General features: G+C 40.4%; 1 protein-coding gene and 1 long non-coding RNA gene across 10 annotated transcripts in view; both read left to right on the top strand.

Moving 5' to 3' along the window:
* setd7 (SET domain containing 7, histone lysine methyltransferase) overlaps positions 1-26047 on the top strand; it is a 56240-nt gene that overhangs the window by 20394 nt on the left and 9799 nt on the right. For 3 of the 9 annotated variants that reach the window (XM_044204981.1, XM_044204980.1, XM_044204987.1), the window contains exon 5: positions 3937-4018. In XM_044204981.1, the coding sequence (XP_044060916.1) occupies positions 3937-4018 (82 nt within the window). Of the gene's footprint in view, positions 1-3936; positions 4019-4197; positions 4497-5565; positions 5780-7768; positions 8553-26047 lie in introns of those variants that run through there. The other 6 variants (XR_006378839.1, XR_006378838.1, XM_044204986.1 and 3 more) reach the window with 6 other exon arrangements.
* Positions 22571-24601, top strand: LOC122880163. Its single transcript, XR_006378843.1, has 2 exons — positions 22571-23940; positions 24408-24601. It is a non-coding gene; the product is annotated as an uncharacterized LOC122880163 (long non-coding RNA).

Genomic DNA, 26047 nt, shown 5'->3' with positions numbered 1-26047 from the left:
TGGTACAATTAACCTCACAGCAAGCCATATTATTCTTCAGTTATTTTCATGAAAAAGTCTCAAAGGCACAAACACAGCCGAGAGGTGAAGTTTGGTGACTTGTTGAGGGGACAGCAGACCGTTAGCGGTGTCGGCACTGGCACCCCCCACAATTTATACGGTTGAGTTATAAAAAAAATTCACCCCCATCACAGGTGTCATGAAGAGGGAAATTTACTATAGAGAACAAAACCGTTTTTTGTACCATGCTGTAAACATGTTTATGGAACCAGCCTCAAGTTGCCATTTGATGAACTGCAGTGGCACTTATGCATTGGCTTCATTTTTCAGCGCCGGAGGTTGCCGCTTGTTAAATACCATATACTGTATAAAACAGGTAAATACCCATACTAAAACAGTAGGTGCAATTTTCTTAAATGGCCACTAGGTTAAGACCACTGCCCACTACTATGAAAGATACCTGATCCAGAGCAGGTGGCCAGTTAACAAAAGCACTCGCAAATGTAGCAATAATCCTGTGCAGCAGTCAGACGCCCATACCGGCATCCAGTTCATCCACTTCACACAGACTGCCCTTTCCCTTCTTGCCTCTCAATAATAGAGGAGGAGCAATCTCCTCTACCGCTATAGACCAGCCTCCTCTGGACAGTATACTTGTGAGTGATGACACAGTGTCTCAAATCTCCTTATACAGTTCACTATAGAGTAAACTGTCTCAAATATCCTTTTACTGTCCACTATAGAGTAAACTGCTAAGTGTTTATTATGTAGGGAATATTAAAAATGTGAATGAAGGAGAGATTTTAAAACTGCCATGGAATGGCGTCCTTTAAATCTCACATTTTTGACTTTGTTCATGTAGCACAAGAATGCATACAGTGGATATACAAAATGCAGCATGTGTTGCCACAATAAAAATATAACATGACTTGACAATGAATATTCAAAATGTAGCACGTCATAATAACTATACAAAATTCAAACAAAGACAGGGATACAGTCTACATTGTGTATACTCTTAACAAAATGTATGATGTATAGGTCTTAAGGTACTCCTTTGTAGATACAGTGGTGCCAGACCATTAAGAGCTTTGTAGGTGAGGAGAAGGATTTTAAATTCTATTCTGGATTTTACAGGGAGCCAGTGCAGAGAAGCTAATATTGGAGATATATGATCTCTTTTCCTAGTTCTTGTAAGTACACGTGCCGCAGCATTCTGGATCAACTGGAGAGTCTTAAGGGACATATTCGTGCAGCCGGATAATAAGGAATTGCAGTAGTCCAGCCTAGAAGTAACAAATGCATGCACACATTTTTTGGCATCATTTTGAGACAGGATGTGCCTGATTTTTGCAATGTTACGTAGGTGAAAAAAGGCAGTCCGTGAAGTTTGTTTCATGTGGGAGTTAAAGAATAAATCCTGATCAAAGATAACTCCGAGGTTCCTTACAGTGCTGCTGGAGGCCAGGGCAATGCCATCTAGAGTAACTATAACTTTTAGATAATGTGTCTCGGAGGTGTTTTGGGCCAAGTACAATAACGTCAGTTTTGGCAGAGTTTAACATCAAGTTGCAGGTCATCCAGGTCTTTATGTCCTTAAGGCATGCTTGAAGTTTAGTTAACTGGTTAGTTTCATCTGGCTTGATCGATAGATATAATTAAGTATCAGCTGCATAGCAATGAAAGTTTATGGAGTGTTTCCTAATATTATTGCCTAGAGGAAGCATATATAAGGTGAATAGAATGGGTCCAAGCACAGAACCTTTTGGAACTCCGTGACTAACTTTGGCGTGCACGGAGGACTCACCTTTAACATGTACAGAGATCGATCTGATAGATAGGATTTAAACAAGCTTAGTGCGGCTCCTTTAATGCCAATTACATGTTCCAGTCTCTGTAATAGGATGTGATGGTCAATGGTGTTGAACGCAGCACCAAGATCTAACAAGACAAGCACAGAGACAAGTCCATTGTCTGATGCAATTACAAGGTCATTTGTAATTTTCACCAGTGCTGTCTCTGTGCTATGATGCACTCTAAACTCTGACTGAAAATCCTCTAATAAACTATTGTTATTTAGAAAGTCACACAACTGATTGGTGACTGCTTTCTCAAGGATCTTAGAAAGAAAGGGAATGTTAGATATACAGTGGCGTGCAAAAGTGTTTACCCCCTTCCTGATTTCTTATTTTTTTTGTATGTTTGTCACACTTAAATGTTTCAGATCATCAAACAAATTGAAATATTAGTCAAAGATAACACAAATAAACACAAAACAGTTTTTAAATGAAGGTTGTTATTATTAAGGGAAAACAAAATCCAAACCTACATGGCCCTGCGTGAATTGCCCCCTAAACCTAATAACTGGTTGGGCCACCCTTAGCAGCAACAACTGCAAACAAGCGTTTGCGCTGTGGAGGAATTTTGGCCCACTCATCTTTGCAGAATTGTTATAATTCAGTCACATTGGAGGTCTTTGAGCATGAACTGCCTTTTTAAGGTCATGCCACAGCATCTCAATAGGATTCAGGTCAGGACTTTGACTAGGCCACTCCAAAGCCTTCCTAGACCCTCCGTAAAAAAACCTGGAAGAATCCCGTTTAGTCTGGCAAGATATGTTTCAAGACTATCTTGCCAGACTAAACGGGATTCTTCCAGGTTGTTGGAACCCCATTTCCTTTCAAGTTTTCGTGATGTTTGCTTTAATTTGCAGGTTTGGGGGTTATACCATGGAGCTAACCTCCTTTGTTTTATTATCTTCTTTTTTAGAGGAGCGATAGAATAGTGTCGTTCGCAGTGAGCCTGCAGCACTATCAACTAGATGGTCAATTTGGGAGGGGCTGTGATTTGCGTATTGTTATATTTGTTATTGCTATTTTTTTATATCTGTTATATTGAGACATAACATTGAATTAAATACAGATGGGATCGCTTTCTTGAATCTAGCCACAGCAATATCAGATAGACATCTAAAGTAAGAATTTTTGCCTAATGGCGTGTAGTCCAGCAATAGCAGTTCAAAAGTTATTAAATAATGGTCCAATAAAGAAGGATTCTGTGGAAAGACTATTAAATGTTCAATTTCAATGCCATGTACCAGAACAAAGTCGAGGGTGTGGTTAAAACAGTGAGTGACTTCATGTACACTCTGACAAAAGCCAATCGAATCTAATAATGAGATGAATGCAGTACTAAGGCTATCATTTTCAACGTCCACATGAATATTGAAATCACCTACAATAATTACTTTATCTGTTTTAAGGACTAAACTCTGAGAATTCAGATAAAAATTCAGAATGAGGACCAGGAGCGCGGTACACTATAACAAATAGAATTGGCTGTTGTGTTTTCCAGGTTGGGTGTGAAAGACTAAGAACAAGGCTTTCAAATGAGTTATAATTTAGTTTAGGGTTGATTAATAGGTTTGAGTCGAAGATGGCTGCAACTCCACCTCCTTGGCCGGTGCCTCGAGAAATATGAGTATTAATATCACTGGGCGGAGTGGATTCATTTAGGCTAACATATTCTTCATGACCCAGCCAGGTTTCATTAAGACAAAATAAGTCAATATGATATTCTGATATTAATTTGTTCACCAGTACAGCTTTAGATGACAGAGATCTGATGTGTAAGAGTCGACATTTAATTCTCCTATTTTGTTGTGCTATTTCAGCGTTTTTGTTTAGGTTTTTATTTATTAACTCCTCTTCTGTTAACTTTAGATTTTATTAATTCATGTGGTCGGGGGGCAGACACCGTCACTAAGGAGTTTTGGATGGGTAACTGCTCTGGAAGCGCAGAGAAGCGTGTAGGACTGCAACTCTGCCTCCTGAACTGCAGATTGTCCTCTGCAGTTCTGGTTTATATTGCTCTACTTGTATGGAGAGGAATTTGTGTAAACAACTGGACATTAACATGACATACTGTGTTTTTAAGGTCCCATGTACTCGTATGACAAGTCCACGTCCACCTGTATCGCCACCCACACTCTGCTTCCTGACCCTTATGAGAGCCAAAGGTAAGTAAGCTTTAAGGCCTTTACACACCGGGTGCATGACTAATAAACAACATGAAAATGCAAAATACTCGCCTGCAAATATTTCACATTAAAACTATTCATACTTACAGTGATGCGAATTTGCGCCAGTTAAAAAAAAAGTTTTAATCGAAAAAGTTGAATGCCATCTCATTCTTCAGAAAAAAATTATGGATTCAACATCATCCAGGGATGATGATCTTGTCCTCCTCCTCCTCACGTAACAAAAGAAGAGGAGATTTTGGGTACACCCCATTTTACAATGTAGAGAAAGAGAAGGAGAGTTCCACTGCCTCATACATGAGCTGAAGCTCTACCACGGCCAGTTCCGGACACATTTTAGGATGTTGGTGGGACAGTTTGACGTCCTTCTGGGGATGCTAGCGCCGCATCTGAGGAGGCAGAGGACCAACTATCGGGATCCTAATGACCCAGAGCAGAGTCTGGTAGTCTGTCTGAGGTAAGTTGTATAGCCTAAGCTACTATAGTGTACGTTTTGAATACAAAGACTATCATAGGTGTATCATAAGCACAAAGTCTTTCACAACACTGCCTTCAACGCTATCTATTTATCTACTCTCATCATCCTCTTTTTAACTAGACATTAGTCACTAGTCATTACAAATCGAGCATGGCCCGCTGTTTGTTTTATTTTTACAATCTGTTGATACATTGTTTACATTTTTGTAGAGCCAGGCACAGGCCTGTAATTTCAATAAAACAAAAAACACTGCATCCAACTGCATAAATGATGACAGGCTCACTTTGCTGTGAGACTGAGAACAAATCTGTCGTTAGGAGGAACAAAACTTGAGATTAACCTAAATCCAAATCTTTTCCCACCAGCTGTCCACAAAAAGAGCAACTTGTTAATTGACTCTACACTGTCACTATCACTCTTTGTGCGTGTGTGTATGCCTGTCATTTGTAAACACATAGCCTATTGATTTTTATTATCTTGCTATTCTTTTATTGAAAGATTTAATCTCTGTTCATCATTCATATAAGGCCATATTTAGGTTAAATGAACACCCTGCCTGGCTAGAATTCGTCCATGATCTCGGGCTTGCAGACCTGTATATAATTTGACATAATGTGGATAGCCTACATTGTAAACTTGGTATGTTGCTAGACTGCTAAAATGATAGTCCAGTAGGTGGCAGTAGTAGAGAGGCTATTGACTAGGCTATAGCAGTTAACTAAGAAGTTAAGTTTTTATTAGCAGCAGACTGTGAGTGTAAACAGTATACTCACATTATGTCAAATTATATACCACAGGATTATAAATTATGTATCAACAGAATGTGAAAAAGAACACAACATTGCTTACTGTAATGAATGATTGCACCAGCACATGAGTGTAATTTCAAAAGAATGTTGGCATGCAGCATGCTTCTGATACTGCAATCATAACCATCTATGTCTACCTCTATATATATAGATTCCCAAATTGTATCGGTGCACTTGATGGGAAGCATGTTGTTATTCAGGCACCAGCTAATTCTGGCTCCTGTTTTTATAATTATAAGGACACCTTCTCTGTGGTCCTCCTCACTCTGGTGGATGTGGACTACCAGTTTCTGGCTGTCGACGTGGGAGGTTGCGGCAGCAACAGTGATGGAGGCATCTTCTTTAGTCTTTAATGTTTAAGTTGTACATGTATATAATTTGTAATACATTCCATGTTTAATTACTCAAGATTAAATTCAACTCTTGGTGCTTCAAATAAATACAATAAATATACCCAATGTTCTTAAGTTATTGTTCAAAATATTGATCAAATATCTAGGGTTCAAATGCATGGAAAAAGTCAGCTCAGCAGGCAAACATTACAAAAGGAGAAACAGTTACCTCACTGTTGCAGTGAAAGGAAAACATTTACTTACTGCACATGGAAACTGGACAGGTAAATAATGTGCATACTTAAATACAACATAAGACACGATAAGGCACCTGTGTCTTACATTGTATTTTAAGATGCACACTGTTAAACAACATCAAGGTAACTGTTTCTCCTTTGTTTGTCAAATATTTATTTAACACATAGTTTCTAGGTTGCCCTTCCACTGCAAAAATGGCATGATGCTAAAGTAAATGTAGTGATTTTATTTTCTCAAATATAGAACAGGAACATGTACAATAAAAACAATCAACAAAGCTACCAACACTCACCTCAAAGTAACATCAAAATAAATATATTGTACATGTATAATACATATATACACAAACACATCACAGCTGTACATAATGTGAACTGACATGTGGCGGCTGTGAACATGAAACTCCAAACTCTGCTTCATTGAGCATCTCCTACATCCTAACTTTGAGCCATGATTTCCTGTCTAAAAGTAGTCGTCTCATGGCTGGAGCCAGGCTCATGAGAAACAATTTGATGTAATCTCTCTCCTCACGCTCCCTGGCATGCTGCTGCTCCCTTGCCTCCTTCCTCTCCAAATACTGCTCTAAAAATCTCCAGTTTCTCGTCTTGCTCTATGGAAGTTTTTATTGGACTTTATTATTTGTAACCCACAGAAGACAATCCACAAATGTGTACCATAATACACAAATATTTTACTACTATCCATAAACATGTATTTTATAATTTGTGTTGTGTAAAGTCATATCCACAAAAATTTGGAGCAATTTGCAAATACGCATAACTTACTCTGTAAAAACGTATTTTAATTTAACAGAAAATGATTTTACAAATGTAAATAGTTTCACCACAAAAATACATGTAAAGTGATATTTATGCATTTGTGGATGCATTTTTACATGTGAAACGGGTTTTGCACATTTGTGGATTGCTTCCTGTCAGCTTGTGGGCCATGTGCCATTTGTGACTTCCCTCCTATTTATTTGTGGAATTTTGTCCAATTCGTGCCACAGCAGAGCTGTAAAAAGGACTCTGTAAATTGAGGTGCAGTTACTAGCTACACCAGCAGCTAGCCAGATTCCTTCACATGAGCTGATGGAACTACAGTCTGTAAGCTACTAGAAGAAGGCTAAACAAGATCGTACAAGGCAAGGTGGAGCATCTTTATTTAACCCAAAGGTTGTGATTCAGGATCAGGTTCATCATTGTCATCTCCAGGTGAGTGTGCTGTGCAATGCTTGATTATTTACTGGCATTACCTACAGTTTTCTAATGTTGGTGTTAGATCATTTAAGTTTGGGGCCCTGTTTCAGAAAGTGGGTTGACTGAAAACACAACTTTCAGTTCCAGAAAGAGAGGTAACTTAAACTCTGGATCAGTTTACCATGGTAACTGACTGTGAACCTAGCCTGCTCGCTGGCCGGTTTTCTTCAACAACCCTGAGTTTCTCTCTGTCTCCTCCCTCTTACAGAGCAGGACACGCTGTTGTATTTCCACATTCATTCCGTCCGTAACAAAGCGCTATTGAAGCGCACACATTAGCGGAGGTTTACTGTAAGAATAAACATAAAAAGATAAGAATAAAATCTCTGCATGTCCTTCTGTTTTTATAACACTGTGACTCTGTGCACACAAGACAGTTTGTTAGAGCAGCTCCACTAAAATGTTTTTGCACATAATGTGTAATCTCAGTTTAGATGGTAAAAGAAAGTGACAGTAATTTAAAAGTTAAATGCTTTGTAAGCCATGATGTCTCTGGTGTGTTTCTACTACGTGATTATGGGAATGATGTGACTATTTTCTCCAAATATCGCTGACCCTTTCAGCCCTTTCTTTTCTCTTCTTTGTCTTCTCAGCAGCACCTTGGCCTCATTTCTCCTGTCCTGTTAACCATCACTGGACTCAAAGCCACCATCAACACTGCATTCTACTGCTGCTGGATGACGCTGGACTCTTCTCTGATTTTCATTTCCATCTAAACTTTAAGTATATAGTTTACTTTTGAATAGTTTATGACAATGTACTTGTTTTACATTTATATTTAAGTAAATATGAGCCTACTTTTGAGAATTGTGTCCTGTAGTAAACAGTCTGGCCTCATGCCACTACCATATCCGCATTAAATAGGGGCTGGCCAGTTCTGTTGGTCCCTATTGTATTAACTGATGTTAATATTATTTTTGTATTTCTTAATAAAACTGCCTTCCCATGCATTAAAATGCACACATTTGGCACATAGCTCTATTACTATGCCAAAAGACATCTGCTAAAGTTTGGGGCAAATAGTTTTGATAATGGCGCTACAGCACGAGTCTGAAGTTTAAAGTGTTTTAAAAATCATTAACAAAATCAATGAAATATGCTCTGCATTTTTTGAGGGTGTTGGTCCAAACAAGAGGAAACTTTTGTACACTGGTACCTAAACTTAACGCATGAGCGTTTTCCGAATAAGAATAAAAAAACACTCAAGTGTACATAAAATGTAAAAGAACCACTTTGTGTTTGAATGTACTGTCTTAAAGTGTACTTTAATCAAGTTGTATGTAAATACTAAGTTCATAAATATGCAGAACCTTTATAGTTGTACTGTAATATGTTCATTAAATAGGGTATTACTTTTTAATACCAAAAAGTGTACAAGTGTAATATCATTTTACATAAAAGTATGCTATAAGTACACTGGAATGGAGTATTTTGAAGTGGGCTTTATATGTGAAAATGTACTTTATACACTTTTACATAGCTTGCTTTAAATACTCTTGACATACAATACCAGTGTGTGCAATACAAATATTTATTTTACTAAGTTAATGTAAATAAATACAATAGTAGTGCACTTTGAATTTATTGTGATACACTATTAAGTACACTGTTTGAATGAACTCAAAGTAAATTTTAATCAATAGTATTTATTTGCACTTATAAAAAGTAATTCAGTATAGAGTATGGTCTAGACCTGCTTTATAGGAAAAGTGCAATGAAATAACTTGAATGGTGCTATATAAATAAAAAATTTAAAATATGCAGTAGGTTTTTGAGTTGCAATTTAATGTATTTGTTTTAAGTGTATTATTTGTATATGTTACTACCAAAGAGTAAACAAAAAGCGCATTAGTTTTAAGAACACTTTAATCATTTTACATCAAAGTTATGTTAAATAAGCGCACCCAAATGTGTGGGTTAGATGACCAAATAAGGACTTTATTGCAAAAGGCTTTGGAAGGTATGATAAGAGGGTGAGTGAGGGTTCAAGCTGGTGAAGGTGGAGGGCAAAGGGGTAAATGGCAGGTGGCAGAGCTGAGCAGTGAGCATGGCAGGCTGACAGGTAAGCAGGAGATGAACCTGAAGCACGATCTTGGAATGTTGGTTCAGGCAAAAAAACACAGAGACAAACTTAGTATTCACTATACTAAGGTGGCCAAGAGCACTTGGTGCCAAACAGCCTGAAGCAACTATATGGCAAAGAATGGAAGAAGGGCCGGAGATTAAGTTCTGCTGGACTGGAGCTGATGGATGACAGGTGTGCAGGCAGGCAGGCACTCAGACAGCCAGGGGAGTGAGAGGAGCACCACACCCACAGCATAGACACACATACACACAGAGAATATAAATGTAAAACAAGTACATTGTGATAAACTATTCAAAAGTAAACTATATACTTGTACAGAAAAGTTTAGATGGAGATGAAAATCAGAGCGTTGTCCAGCAGCAGTTGAATGCAGTGTTGATGGTGGCTTAGAGTCTAGTGATGGATTCAATTAAATTTTATTTATATGGCGCCAGTTCACAACAGAAGTTATCTCATTGCAGTTTTCCTATAGAGCAGGTCTAGACCATACTCTTTATAATATTATTTACAGAGACCCAACAAATCTCACCATGAGCAAGCACTTGGCAACAGTAGCAAGGAAAAACTTCCTTTAAGTGTAGAACCAGACTCAGGGTTTATATATATCAGAGAGAGAGAAAATTCCATGAGAGAAGCACCGAAAGATGAGCTCCTGAATACATCTCAAACTTGGACCTAAAAAAGTGGGACATTTTGCAAAATTACCTGTCTAACAGTCAAGCTAGCTAGCAACTATTAACTGTTACCAACATTCCAAAGGAGAAACTGCACTGGAGAAGCTAACAGAAGAGGTACCTTTATAAAGACAAGACAAAGTAAAGGATCCTTGATGGTAACATTAATATATCAAGTAAACTGAATCAAATAAATTTAAATATTAGTCAAAGATAACACAAGTAAACACAAAATGCAGTTTTTAAATAAAGGTTATTATTAAGGGAAGACAAAATCCAAACCTACATGCAAAAAAAATAAGATATCAGGAAGGGGGCAAACACTTTTGCACACCACTGTATGTGGCAGCACCTGCCCCTTGTCCCCCTACCCACCCACAGCAGCAGAGATATGCAGCAGCACAAACCCCTTGCCCCCCCTCTCCACCCACTGCTCCGGAGCAATACTGCAGAAGCTGCCCCCAGACCCCCTCCCCACCAACAGCAGTGGAGCTATGCTGCAGTCCCCCGCTACCTCTGAGCTGGGAGACATCAGGGAGATGCTGCACACCCTGTGCACCCGGCTTCTGTTCAGCTAAGACACATACTCAGAACACCTTCTCACTTGAGAAACAGAACGATAGCAATAGTAGTAGTCAATACAATGCTAATATTAGTGAAAATAGTACATACCTTCATGTAATCCATGTAAAATTATTATTCAGTATTGTAAATGTATAGATAATTGTAGGTGTTTTTGCTATTTACATACCCCCCGTAGATTCTCCTTATTTTGAAGAAGACATTTTTTATACTCTCCACTCAGAAATCGCCTATTTCCAGGCCCAGGGAAATGTGCTTCTAACTGGAGATCTGAATGGACGAACAGGAATTGAACCTGATGTCATTGGACCACAGGGCAACGACCATGTGTTTGGTCAGTCTCCCCTGTTTACCACACCAACCATCACCCCTCAGAACAACCTTGACTCGGTAGGTTCAGAAGGGATTCTTTAGGGAGATTCACATACTCCTCAACTCTTGGGTCTAGTGTAGTAGACTATGTAATCACTGACATGGACCCCTCCACAATCAGTGCATTCACTGCCACAATCAAATAAATGTGTTCTTTAAACTCTCAGGTCAAATGAGTGACACAAAAAGGGAACCCAGTAAGCTGTATAAATTAAACCCTACTTACAGATCGGGCCCAAGACAGTGGAGACAAATTCATAATGGCCTTGAACTCAACTGATCTGATGAATGACATATCAGTATATAACCAAAATCAATATGTCCCTACCAGAGATGGTGTAAAAAAGGCTATTGATATCAATATGATATTTCATAAGTAAGCTATTAAAGCTAACCTTTATAAAACAAAAACAGAAGCCTATTAAAAAGCCAAATGCCGACAAATGACTTGATCAAGAATGCAAGACCATCAGAAAAATAGCAAATTTTGAAAATCTAAATCTGTATTATAAAAGAAGAACTCCAAACATTAGAAGAAACAATTAAAGACAATCAAAACCCCCTTGATTTAATTGGGAAGAATTGACCACATAGACAAAGTCTCTCCAGCCAAGAAAAGCTTGTGGTCCAGACAACATTAAAAACGAAATGCTCAAATGCAGCACCCCAGAGATGCAGGGTACAGTGTTGATGTTGTTCAATATCGTACTACAGTCAGGATGTTTTCCTGTCATCTGGTGCAAAGGGCTCATTTCCCCTATTCATAAGAGTGGGGACAAATCAGACCCTGGTAACTACCGTGGCATCTTTCTCAGCAATTTTCTAGGTAAACTATTCTGTAGTATTCTAAATAAAAGAATACTAGATTTCCTTGAAGAACACTCCATCTTGAGTAAAAATCAAATTGACTTCCTCCCAAAACACCTCACCACCGACCATGTATAAATCCTTCACACTTTAATTAACAAACATGTACACCAAACAAAAAATGGTAAGATATTCGCTTGTTTTATTGACTTCAAGAAAGCTTTCGACTCTATTTGGCATGCAGGGCTCTATTACAGACTTTTACATTATGGTATAGGGGGCAAAATGTATGATCTGGTTAAATCAATGTATTTGGAAAATAGATGTGCTGTACAAATTGGAGACAAACAAACTGAATCCTTCACCCAGAGAAGAGGTGTTCGTCAGGGCTGCAACTTAAGCCCGACTTTATTTAATGTGTATATAAATAACCTCGCTATACAGTTGGGTCAGTGTGCAGCTCCTGGCCTTTCCCTCCTAGAAAGAGAGGTGAAGTCTCTGTTTTACACTGATGACCTTGTTCTACTGTCTCCTACTGAACAAGGAGTACAGCAACAGCTGGACATAGTAGAAAAGTACTGTCAGAACTGGGCCCTGGCAGTAAATATGAAGAAAACGAATGCCATGATTTTTCAAAGATGCTCCAGATGCCAGGAGAACAAATACCAGTTTACCATTAATAATCATATCATTGAACATAGTATCAGCTATACCTACCTTGGTATAACCGTAACAGCATCAGGGAGTTTCAACATGGCAGTGAATGCACTAAAAGAAAAGGCTCTAAATGTAATTAGGAGAAAAAAATTACATTTTCAAATTCCAATTAAAATTTGGCTTAAAATATTTGATAGTGCCATCTAGCCCTTTGCGCTATATGGTAGTGAAATATGGGGTCCACTCAATCGTCATAGCTATTCTGCAGATACATTTTACATGTACACAGAAAAACACCAACAAATGTATGTAGAGCAGAATTAGTCAGATACCCACTGATAATTAACATTCAAAAAATAGTTTTAATGACCTTAAATCCAGCCCCCTAGACACCGTCCATTCCAAAGCCTTCCAAACCCAAGAGCTAAGCCCAGAAAAGAGTCCCCTATGTCAGTTGGTGCTGAGACTAACTGCCCCCTCTCAGAGACACTCTGACCAGTCACAACAGCACTGCTTTCCAAACACCAATCAGAGTAAACCAAATTATAACGCAATGTAAAGAAACCTAATTGGAACATTGGAAAGATGACACTAAAAGCCGAAGTAGATTAGAATGTTATCTGGCCCTAAAAAGAGATTATGAATTGTCAGAATAACTCTCTACTGTCAGAGATAGAAAGCAGAGACAGATCCTAACCAAGTACAGGCTCAGTGACCACAAACTGGCAATCGAAAAAGGAAGACACAAAATCATAGCAACTGAAAGAAAACAGAATATGTCGTCACTGTTCAACAGGTGAGGTTGAGACAGAGATGCACTTCATCCTACAATGTACAACATTCAATGAAATAAGGAACATTTACTTTAATATATTCAACTCTGTAATCTCAGATTTCAAAGAACTAAATAACCTCTCAAAATTACATATACTCCTAGGAGAAGGAGACAGGGCATATCTTGAGATATGTGAGGCCAAGGTGCTGCTGAGAAGACGGAGAGAAAGAGGGATGAAAAGGTCAGCGATATCTCAGAGAAAATCCATCATTCAGTCAAATCATTCCCATAATCATGTAGTGGAAACACACCAGAGACATCATGGCTTACAAAGCATTTAACATTTAAATTACCGTCACTTTTTTTTTAACTACAAAAACCGCTGTTCAAAGAAATGACAGCGCATAAAGATATTCCTGAGTAACAAACTATTATCCAACCAGGATTTAGATTCTGACAGTAAACCTCCACTAACTAATGTGCTTCGATAGCGCTTTGATACGGACTGAATGAATGAGGAAATAAAACAGCGTGATCATAGCTGGATCAGCTGTAGTTGGCTTTAACAGTGCACTGTCCTAATACTAATAAAGGCACACCATTATCACTGCCAGAGCAGCAGTGTTGTCTCTCTGTAGCCTGTTACCTGTTTAACAAACACATGCACATGAATAACAAGCTGCATTCTGTATTTATACTGTGTACTATGTCCTTTTGGCAGAATTCCTTTATTTTATTTATTCATTATTTGCATCTGTATTTATTGATATTCTGATTGTGAATTCATTATTGAATAACCCAGAATATGATTATAGTCTCTTTTGAACATTGGAATGATTTATTAGGCTAAATGTTTCATGGAAATTTTAAATTATGTTACATCATGTCCTAACTGAATGTGAGTGATTACAGATTGCTTTTTACAGATCTGCTATGGTACGAATTGGACAAAATTCTACAAATAAATAGGAGGGAAGTCACAAATGTCACGTGGCCCACAAGCTGACAGGAAGCAATCCACAAATGTTCAAAATTCGTTTCACATGTAAAAATGGATCCACAAATGCATATATATCACTTTACATGTATTTTTCTGTGAATTTAAAGTACGTTTTTACAGAGTAAGTTATGCATAGTTGCAAATCGCAACTGTATTTTTGTGGACATGACTTTACACAAACACAAATAGAAAAATACAGCTTTGTGGAAAATGAGAAATTTGTGTATGGTACACATTTGTGGATTTGTTTCTACAGATTTGAAACTTCCATAGCTCTTGTCCTGCCTCCTCCTGCTCCTCATCCTGCTCTGGGCAGTCTAGATTGCAGTGTACCCTGTCCAAAAATATCTGATAAGTCATCCCATAACTGTCAAAGTTCATAGACAAAACAATTGTATTTTGCATTTTACACTACATAAGTTAGCCTAACGGCTACCAGACTTTTCCTCCAGTCATAGCTTAACAAATATTATTTATACTTTTTCTTACTCACCGTTGGTTTGAGTCACTGGATCTCCTGACAGAACACCACAGCTGAATTTCAGCGTTATGTAACATGTAATGTAACGAGTTGTCCTCAACTCAAGTAATGTTCACTTCACGTTCTCTGCTCTGCTCTGTGTGTGTGCTCAGTCCTGCCCTCGGTGAAACACAAAGAGCAGAGGAGAGGAGGAGAGAAAGTAGCGCAACTGGTATGCCGGCATCGATAAAAGGAATTGATAAGCTCGGAGGCATACGATTCCAATGGATCGGACAATTTGGAACCAGGTTTCGATTCCCATCGCTACACAGTTACATATTCCATATGTACAGGGGACTGACCCCATCGGGACAGTTGACGTGGCTACCTCTTTAAGACACACCACTATGTGGCCCATGCGTGGTTTTATAAGGCTCAGGTGTGCATGTATTCACTGATTACCACTGATTGGAATGGTTCCCAAACGACCATGCCCTGGAGAGATAGTCTCTTCACTCAGAGAACCAAGTTTGAGCCCCTTTAGAAAGGGATGAAACAGGGCCCCCTGTGTCTGACTCAAAAAGTCCTGGCAAAGTGGAAGTTCCCATTGCCTCCCATCCAAAAGAGATGTCACCTCTGAGAACCACGTCGTGTGAGGCCAGTTTGGGGCCACCAGGATCAGCCTCACCTCCTCCTCCCGGACTCTCTGCAGCAGGGTTGGAAGAAGACTTAATGGGGGAAAGCGTACAACAGCTCCTGAGGTCATTGGTGTGCTATGGCATCGATGCCTGGGAGGCATGAAGAAGTACAGTGTACAGTGTACAGTGTGTGTTGTCTCTGGACATGAACAGGTCGGCCACTGCCCTGCCTCTCTTGTGTCAATGTTACCAACCCAGCCCTGGCATTCAACTACATGCCTAGAAACTGGGGTCACTTCAGAGGCCTGAGGAACCTGTTTAGTCCACTGAGGTCCAAAACTGGCCTGAGAGTTCTGTCCCGCTTCGGGATAAGGAAATATTGGGAATAAAACCCTGCCTGCCCCACCTCCTTGATGGCCATCTTTGCCAGGAGAGTGGAAAGCCGCTCTGTGCTGAAGGTTTGCAATGATCGAGAATGCAGCCAGCCTTGTCACAACTATTCAAACCGACAAGGCCAGTTATGATAGTGGACAATGTGTTTTATGTGTTCATTGTATACAAGAGAGAATGTGCGGATGCGTTTACAAGCCGGACGATCCCAGCAATACACCTTGTGATGCTCCCGTACTACACCCGGCAGAGAGGGACACCAACCCCACTGACCAGGTCAGCTTTGGTAGTGGGCTATAACTAGGCGTGAAATTGAGAGCCACTACTTCCTCAGAGCATTGTAAATATTAGAATATGGTAACAGAAGCATAAGCGTTACATGTCTTTTTACATATATAGCAGTATATACTTATTTTCAGATACAAGAACAGCCACTATACACAAATTTAGTTCCATAACTATTTATTAATCTGCAGTAATATAAGTGTGCAAAATATAGCGTTTGTGTGCTTCAGCAGGAGGCGTGGGACGAAAAACACAGTGGAAAAAAATAAACATTGTCTCATTGCAACGACATTAACAAGATATCATTTTGTTCAGTTTAGCCAAGCCTTGTCTTAAGGAACACCGTGATTCTACACCATTAATGTTAGCGGTTGGCGTTAGCATGTAGCTAACTTTAGCTTTTGGTTAGGGTAGCAATAGCATGACAACAGTTAGCAGTTATAACATTTAACAAGCAGCATGTGGCATGTCATATGGCATGTGATTTACCTTCAGCCGACTGGTCATTGTAAATGACCATTGAATCCCCAATCACTGAAGTAGGTCGTCATCTTTACCTCCAACCATAGAGGGCAGTGTTGCCATGGAACTCCTGAGAAAGGCTTTCACAAGAAAGGACTTTATTATTGAACTTGAACCAAATGTTACTTTGTTTGTTTTTGGTTGACTAATAATTCTTGCTGCATACTTAATGTGGACATTGTATTTTTATTTGTTTTATTAAGTGTACATTTTTTACCTCACATGCTTTTATTTTGAAGTCTGGAAAAGGAAGTGCAGCAGCACTCTTTGTGTACATTGGCGCTCTTTTTACGTGAAGCGCCATTCTGATTTAACGTTAAGAGAGAAAGGATAAACCCTTGGGTACTCACTGTACAAATGTTTGTTTTAAAAGGTTTCTTTCTACATCTTAGCTCCTGGCTGAAGGGCACAAGGTACCGTTTTAGTTTTATGTTGTGTGGTAAACTTTGAAGGACTTTGAAGTGTTTGGTTTAGCTATATCATTCTTTAGCTAATGTTGTTATTGCCTCGTCAGTGTTTCTCTTGATTTGCACTCCAGATAGATTGTTTACAGTAAATCAGCACTTCATTTGGTAATTTTATATAATTAATTTACGTTTTTCTCTCTAAATTGAGATTGTCCGTTTACCAAAATTAATTGATTGTTAACTCGGGTGTTTCATGTAACGTAGTTAACATCGCACTCTAAAAGGAGATTGTTGTAATTAAAACAATTCATATAGGTTATTGCATTAGCCAGTTTGCTAAAATGTGATTTATTTACACATTATTTATGATTTAAGCCAATTAATTGCAAATGTGTATTCGTTTATATATTTATGGATATTTGTATACTATTTGCAGGCAGATGTCTAATGCTTGTTTGTTGTTTTTATTCAGCTCTTACGGTGTTTTTGGAAATTAAATTCTTTATAAACATCAGTTCCTGAGAGTAAGATGCATCTGTTCAGCCGGGAATGCTACAGTAAGAGCTTTACCCAGAAGAACAACAGCTTCACCTAATCAGTCCTACCTCACCTCTGAAAGCTGTCTAATGACAACCAAAGGACTTGATATGATAATCTAGTCCAATGCACGCCTGTAAAGAAAATGGATGCTTCTGAAAATAAGGACCTCGACCAGCAAGTGGAGGCCCCTCATAATGGAACGGAAGAGGAGGAGCTTCACCGTTCTGGTCGACAACGCAACCCCACGGAGAAGATGCGTGCGTATAAAGAGGAGGAAGCCCTAAAAGGGAGAAAAGGTTGATTCAGCTGTATGAAAAATGGAAGGACCTGGCTCGCAACACAAGGGAAGAGCTAAAAACAGGCGTTAGTGAGAGTCAACTGGTAGTTCTTATTAACACACTTGAGAAGGGAAGGGATGATGTTATGCATGTCTACCTGGAAATCAGAGATTACATTGCTCCATCCAGTGACACTAGACGCAGAATCGACACTTGTGAAGCTGTGACAAAAGATATTTGAAGATAATTTTTGACAGAATGGCATGTCTTGAGGACTTTGACAGAGAAAATGTAAAACACAGCCTGCGTGATTTACTCCATCACAATTATGCTCGCTCTGTCTATGGATCCACAGTCTCACGCCCCACATCATCAAGGTCTACAGTTATGTCCATTGCAGCCAAGCGTGCAGATGCAGCAGCTGATTTAGCAGCCAAAGAAGCAGAATACTCAGTCATACAAGAGATTGAAGCTCGAAAGTGTGAACTGGAAAAACTAAAAGCAGAGAAGGATCTAAAAGCAGCTAGAGCCAGACTACAGGCCTATGATCAAGAAATGGCACAGGAAGTCAGCATACATTCTTCACACTCACATACAAGGGAACAGCAGGATGTAAGTGTAGCGGTGCAGCAGCATGTAGTTCCATTTCCCATCCAATGTCCTACCAACATCACAGCAACACTACCTCCTCCAAAATCTGATATATCTTATCTCGCTCAAGCTATCCAAGATAGCATAGCCCTGAACAGACTGCCTACAACAGAACCATCTGTGTTCAGTGGTGATCCTATCCAGTTCATTGAGTGGAAGGCTGCATTTGTGTCGCTCATTGATGGAAAGGCCATTTCTTCTGCCGACAAGCTGCACTATTTAAAAGGTATGTTGGTGGGCCAGCTCGTAAGTCTCTTGATGGTATCTTCTACAGAGATGATGATGAGGCTTATAATGATGCATGGAACAAGTTGAACCAACGGTATGGACAGCCATTTGTCATACAGAAAGCATTTAGAGAAAAACTAGCTAAATGGCCTAAGATTCAGCCTAAAGATGCTGAAGGTTTCAGAGATTTCTCTGACTTCTTGAATGCGTGTCATCAAGCTATGCCTCATGTCAAAGGGCTTGAAATATTGGATGATTGTGATGAAAATCAGAAACTTGTACACAAATTACCAGATTGGGCAGCAGCACGGTGGAACCGCCAGGTCACGCAGACACTTATTGAGACTCATGACTTTCCAAAGTTTATAGATTTTGTGACCTTCATGTCAATGGAAGCAGAGGTTACTTGCAATCCAGTCACCTCCTTCAGTGCTCTTCGTGCCTCTGACCCCACTTCAGAAGAACGAAACCTTAAGGACAGTAAAAGGAACAGGGCTAACGTCTTTCACATTCAAACAGCTACAGAAAATAAACAAAATGATAAAAACGAACAAAAGCCCACTAAAGGAAATTATAATATGTGTCTCTTCTGCAAAGACAGCAAGCATAAGATTCACAGCTGTTTTAAATTTGTGGCAAAGTCATTAGAAGAGAAACGGAAATATGTGAAGGAGAACAAGCTCTGCTATGGTTGCATGAGACCAGGCCACAGCGCAAAAGACTGCCGTCACCGTCTGTCCTGTGACACCTGTAGAGGTAAACATCCAACGTGTCTACATGATGAAAACTACACAAAGAAAATCAACACTGCACCAGTCTCAAATCAAGGTGACACAGAGATGGCTACTAGTACGTCTCACAAAGTAGAGAATGATGAGCCATCCACCAATACTTCAATGATAGTGCCAGTGTGGGTATCAACCGAGAGGAATCCAGCCTCTGAAAAACTTGTTTATGCTCTGCTTGACACCCAGAGTGATACTGTGTTTGTCGACCGAGATCTGAGCAACAAGCTACAAGCTGACTCCTGTCCTGTGAGACTGAAGTTGACAACCATGACTGCAAAAGATGTTGTTATGCCGAGTGAAAAGGTGTCCGGTCTCAAAGTAAGAGGCTTCAGCTCCACTGTTGTCCTCAACCTTCCTCCTGCCTACACTAAGGACTCCATTCCAGTGAACCGTACTCACATCCCTACTTGTGACACAGCACGACACTGGAAGCATCTCTCTACAATAGTGGACAAAATTCCACCACTGCAGGATTGTGAGGTTGGTCTCCTAATAGGCTACAGTTGTCCAAAGGCTTTGGCACCAAAACAGGTAATTTTAGGAGGAGACGATGAGCCTTATGCAGTCCATACAGACCTAGGATGGAGTATTGTTGGTCGCCTGTCCACACACCATGAATCACAAAGCTTCAACACCATCTGTCATAGAGTAAGCACTAAAGAGCTTCCCCAGTGACTCCAGCAGATGTTATTAAGGTTTTGGAGTCTGACTTCAAAGATGCTGGTGAAGATAATAAAACTGTGTCGCAGGATGACATCCTCTTCTTGACCAAACTGCAGCAAGGCATAAGGAAGAACGATCACGGGCATTATGAAATGCCTCTCCCATTCAAAGAGAGACCTCACTTGCTTAACAATAAGCAGCTTGCCATTGTAAGGCTCAGTCATCTTAAAAGGAAATTGTTGAAAGATGAAAGGTACAAGGAACACTATGTTAGGTTTATGGAAGAGGTCATTGAGAGAGGTGATGCGGAAGAAGTGCATGATGAAGGAAAGGTTGGAGAGAAGTGGTACATCCCTCATCATGGGGTGTATCACCCTAAAAAGCCAGACAAGCTCCGTGTTGTCTTTGACTGCTCCGCCAAGTACCAGGGAGCCAGCCTCAATGACCATTTGCTCCAAGGCCCAGATTTAATGAATAAGCTGACTGGTGTTCTCGTAAGATTCAGACAACATCCAGTTGCCTTTATGTGCGATGTCGAACAGATGTTTCACCAATTTCATGTGGAAGAAGCAGATCGAAACTACCTCCGTTTTCTCTGGTGGAAAACGGAGACTTAACTTCACAGCCACAAGAATACCGCATGAAGGTCCATCTTTTGGTGCTACCTCATCACCTGGATGCGCCAACTATGGTCTGAAACATCTCGCCAAGGAGAATGAGAGTACGTATCCTCTTGGCTCAAAATTCATCACAACAGACTTTTATGTAGATGACGGTGTCACCAGTGTAGCCGGCGCAGAAGAAGCTGTCCAGGTAGCAAGAGAAGCTCGACAACTGTGTGCCTCAGGTGGTCTTAGACTGCACAAATTTATTTCAAATGACAGAATTGTCCTGGATAGCATTCCAATTTCTGAACGAGCCGTTGAAGTAAAAGCCCTTGACCTCAACCGATGACACCCCTTTAGAGAGAGCTTTAGGGATCCATTGGCACATTGATTCTGACAGACTCAGATTCTCTGTTGACCTCAAAGACCAGCCAGCAACACGCCGTGGCATACTATCCACAGTTGCATCACTGTATGATCCGCTGGGCTTTATTGCTCCTTTTGTGCTCAGTGGAAAATTAGTGCTTCAGGAAATGTGCAGAAAGCGGAACAGGCTGGGACGACCCTCTTCCTAAAGAATTGCAGCCAAGGTGGGAGCTTTGGAAGGCTGATCTTATGAACTTGGAAAGGATCAATATACCCCGCTGTTATGTACCTGCAAACTTTGGAAAGGTCATAAAAAGAGAACTTCATCACTTCTCTGATGCGAGCAACAGCGGATATGGCCAGTGTTCCTATTTACGAGTCACAAATGAAGAAGGTAACATCCATTGTGCCCTGGTCATAGGTAAATCCAGAGTTGCTCCCATTAAGGTCCAGACTATTCCCAGGCTCGAACTGACCGCTGCTGTCATCTCAGTTGCCATGAGCAATATGCTTAAACAGGAGCTGGAATATGCAGACCTAGAAGAGCACTTCTGGACCGACTCCCAAGTAGTTTTGGGGTACATTAACAACGAAGCACGCCGCTTTCACACATTTGTGGCAAACAGAGTGCAGAAGATACATCTCAGCTCTACTCCTCAACAGTGGAGATATGTTCACACTAATGAGAACCCTGCTGACCATGCTTCAAGGGGTTTAAACGCTGGTGAGATTCTTACATCCAATTGGTTGACAGGGCCAAGATTCTTATGGAAGAAGGATATACCTCCTGTGGCAGATATTGACACAGCACTAATGACTGGAGATCCTGAAGTGAAACAGGCTCAGACACTGAGTGCAGAAACAACAGAAGTCACCCTCTCAGACCGCTTGTCAAAGCTGTCTTCATGGTCTGGAGCTGTCCAAGCTCTGGCTCGCCTTGTTCGCCGAGCCAAAGGGGATAAGTCCATCGGTCACAGTACGGTAGCTGAGCGAGAAGATGCTAAACGCATCATCATTAAAGACCTACAAAGAAACACCTATACAAGGGATATCAAGTTATTGAGCAAGGGGCCCAGCTGTCACCTAGCAGCAAGCTGTATCATCTTGATGCCTTCCTAGATCAAGACGGACTACTCAAGGTGGGAGGAAGGCTTTGCGATGCACCCCTACCCAACTCAGTCAAACACCCGGTGATCATTCCTAAAGATCACCATATAACAAAGATGATCATCTCTCAATGTCATGAGAATGTCAAGCACCAAGGTAAGGGCCTTACTATTAATGAGATCAGATCACAAGGCTACTGGATTCCAGGAATGAGCAGAGCAGTAGCATCCCATGTACATCACTGTGTGACATGTCGGAAGCTCAGGAGACCCACCGAAGAACAAAGAATGGCCGACCTCCCTTCAGAGCGTACAAATCCATCTCCACCCTTCACATACTGTGGTATGGACTGCTTTGGTCCCTTTGTCACTAAACAGGGTCGGAAAGAACATAAAAGGTACGGCCTCCTCTTCACATGTTTCAGCTCCAGAGCTATTCATATCGAAATGCTAAATGACATGTCTACAGATGCTTTCATCAATGGCCTGCGCTGTTTCGTTGCATTTACGGGAGCAGTGCGCCAAATCAAATGTGACCAAGGCACCAACTTTGTAGGAGCCAAGAATGAGCTGAAAAATGCCCTCAAGGAGATTGACGCTGATCGTCTGACAGTGTTCTTAGCTGAGAAGCAGTGTGACATTGTCCTAAATGCGCCCCATTCAAGTCATGCAGGTGGGGTATGGGAGAGACAAATCAGAACAGTGAGAAATGTTCTTCGCTCAACTCTCTCACTCTCTTCTGACAAACTGGACGATGCATCACTGCGGACATTCTTTTCTGAAGCTATGGCGATCGTAAACAGTAGACCACTAACGGTTGACAACCTAAACGACCCCAACAGCCTTGCACCTCTCACCCCTAATAACCTGCTTACTATGAAGTCTGTTCCAGCATTACCACCACCAGGCAGATTCATCAGAGAAGACATCTATGCAAGAAAAAGGTGGCGTCATGTTCAGTACCTCGCAGAGCAGTTTTGGAGTCGCTGGCGTAGGGAGTATCTTTCCAACATTGCCACCAGGCAGCGCTGGCACAGAGCAAAGAGAAACCTGCGAGTAGGAGATATTGTGATGGAAAAGGCTGATGGTCTGCCTAGAAATGAGTGGCGGCTGGCCAGAGTTACAGAGACTACTACAGATAAAGACGGGCTTGTAAGAAGAGTCAAAGTATGCCTTGGTGACCGGAATCTGGAGAAGGATGGTCGTCGTCTCAACAAGCTGTCTGTCATTGAACGCCCAGTCCAGAAGCTGATACTGTTGCTAGAGACCGTCTAACTGCTTCCAGTAGCAACCAAGTGTATCCTTTTCATTATATTACTTAAATTCTAGCATTCATTCAACATAGTATGGGCACTTTTCGTCCGTTTCTGAGTTAAAGGTCATTTTTTAAAATTTAAAAATCATTTGTAATTTATATTTCTTAACGTCATACAAATCCCTCATGATTTGGTGGGAGTGTAAATGACCATTGAATCCCCAATCACTGAAGTAGGTCGTCATCTTTACCTCCAACCATAGAGGGCAGTGTTGCCATGGAACTCCTGAGAAAGGCTTTCACAAGAAAGGACTTTATTATTGAACTTGAACCAAATGTTACTTTGTTTGTTTTTGGTTGACTAATAATTCTTGCTGCATACTTAATGTGGACATTGTATTTTTATTTGTTTTATTAAGTGTACATTTTTTACCTCACATGCTTTTATTTTGAAGTCTGGAAAAGGAAGTGCAGCAGCACTCTTTGTGTACATTGGCGCTCTTTTTACGTGAAGCGCCATTCTGATTTAACGTTAAGAGAGAAAGGATAAACCCTTGGGTACTCACTGTACAAATGTTTGTTTTAAAAAGGTTTCTTTCTACATCTTAGCTCCTGGCTGAAGGGCACAAGGTACCGTTTTAGTTTTATGTTGTGTGGTAAACTTTGAAGGACTTTGAAGTGTTTGGTTTAGCTATATCATTCTTTAGCTAATGTTGTTATTGCCTCGTCAGTGTTTCTCTTGATTTGCACTCCAGATAGATTGTTTACAGTAAATCAGCACTTCATTTGGTAATTTTATATAATTAATTTACGTTTTTCTCTCTAAATTGAGATTGTCCATTTTACCAAAATTAATTGATTGTTAACTCGGGTGTTTCATGTAACGTAGTTAACATCGCACTCTAAAAGGAGATTGTTGTAATTAAAACAATTCATATAGGTTATTGCATTAGCCAGTTTGCTAAAATGTGATTTATTTACACATTATTTATGATTTAAGCCAATTAATTGCAAATGTGTATTCGTTTATATATTTATGGATATTTGTATACTATTTGCAGGCAGATGTCTAATGCTTGTTTGTTGTTTTTATTCAGCTCTTACGGTGTTTTTGGAAATTAAATTCTTTATAAACATCAGTTCCTGAGAGTAAGATGCATCTGTTCAGCCGGGAATGCTACAGTCATAGTGTGTCTTCCACCACAGCTTCAGCAGCGCAGTAGCTGAGCCGCTGCGCTAGACAAGGCTGGCCTGTGACCCAGCAACATATCGATCCAGACAGTCAAACCAGCACAGCAAGCCCCACCCCGAAAGTCCTGGTACTTCTGAAAAGTACTACCCCCAGAGCAGGGACCTTTTGTGGGGTAAAAAATGTCCCCGGTATTTAATTTAGACCCTGGTCCCTGCGGTGGAAATGCACTCTATTTGGAGTTCCTCCAAAGGTTCCTAGTCCCTGGGGAAAGTTCCTGCGGTTGAAATGCAGCTAGAGTGACACACTGTGGTGGTCTGCTTTTATTCTGAAGTTGATTTGGTATTGTCACCGCGTTCGTTTATTTGTGGAAGAACAGTCCAAAGAAAGTCTATTTCTCAATTTGTCATTTATTAAAGCATTGGAGGATCAAAAGCATCTTGTACAAGGATCTTCTCTATTCAGTAAACCACAGTCAGCAAGCCAACGTCCTAGAAAAGAGTGCTCTTCTTAACATTACACAGGGTTTTATAATAGAAATGTGCAGTTATCTGACTGGTTGTAAAAAGAAGGGAGCCGTGGTTTAGACTTGGCTTTCCCTTGTTGGTGTACAGGCTGGTCCCAGCCTCTTGGCACAGGATTCCACCCACCTTGAGGTGACAGCGCCCTAGGGGGAGGAACCCTACACTTCCTCTGTTAGTGAGTTGTTTACTGACACTCAAAAAAATTGTATTCAGTTATTTTTTTTTAATTCATCCATTCATTATTGACTGAGTGACTGACTGATTGAATGGCAAGTTGGTTAGGGTAAATGTGTCATTTTCTCTCAGCCATTGCATCATTTCATCCATCGCATTAACCCATTCCTTCGAGTTAGATGAGGCTACAGCTTCCCTAAATGTTAGGGGTACATATAGGGATACACATTAATCTGTAACAATAATGGCAAATGGACTGTACTTACTGTATAGCGCCTTTCTAGTATTTCCGACTACTGAAAGCGTTTCACACTACATATCACATTCACACACTGATGGCAGATGCTCATCAGTCCAAAGAAACTAACACATTTTTAATTTACAGACACTCACACATCAAAGGCACGAGCAATTTGGAGTTCAGTGTCTTGCCCAAGGACACTTCGTTGTGGGCTGGGGGAAGCCAGGATCAAATCGCTGACCTTCCGATTGGTGGACGACCCGCTCTACCACTAAGCCACAGCCACCCCAATAATCTATGTTAATCAGTGATCCTGATCATCACTCTCCTCGCCAGATACATATTCACTTAAATAACTTGGTTTCTTCTTAAGATTATGGACGTTCCGTTTGCAGTAGCTGCTTTTACAGAAAATGTCCTGTGGGTATGAGGCCAGATTTCCGCATCTTCCGCTTTGCGACTTTGTTGCACCTTGTGCCATCAGCCAACCCCATGCAGTGTCTTGGGCTGGAAACTGTCATTGACCTTCTTGAACTTTGCTACATCTGTGATGATATGCAAAGTTGCCCCAAAGTTGTATCCATCATCAGACCTGTAACCTTGACATCA

Source organism: Siniperca chuatsi, linkage group LG8 (genome assembly GCF_020085105.1).
Source record: "Siniperca chuatsi isolate FFG_IHB_CAS linkage group LG8, ASM2008510v1, whole genome shotgun sequence".
NCBI classification, from domain to species: domain Eukaryota; kingdom Metazoa; phylum Chordata; class Actinopteri; order Centrarchiformes; family Sinipercidae; genus Siniperca; species Siniperca chuatsi.
Note: the sequence above shows the minus strand (reverse complement) of the source record. Positions and strands in the feature narration are given on the sequence as shown.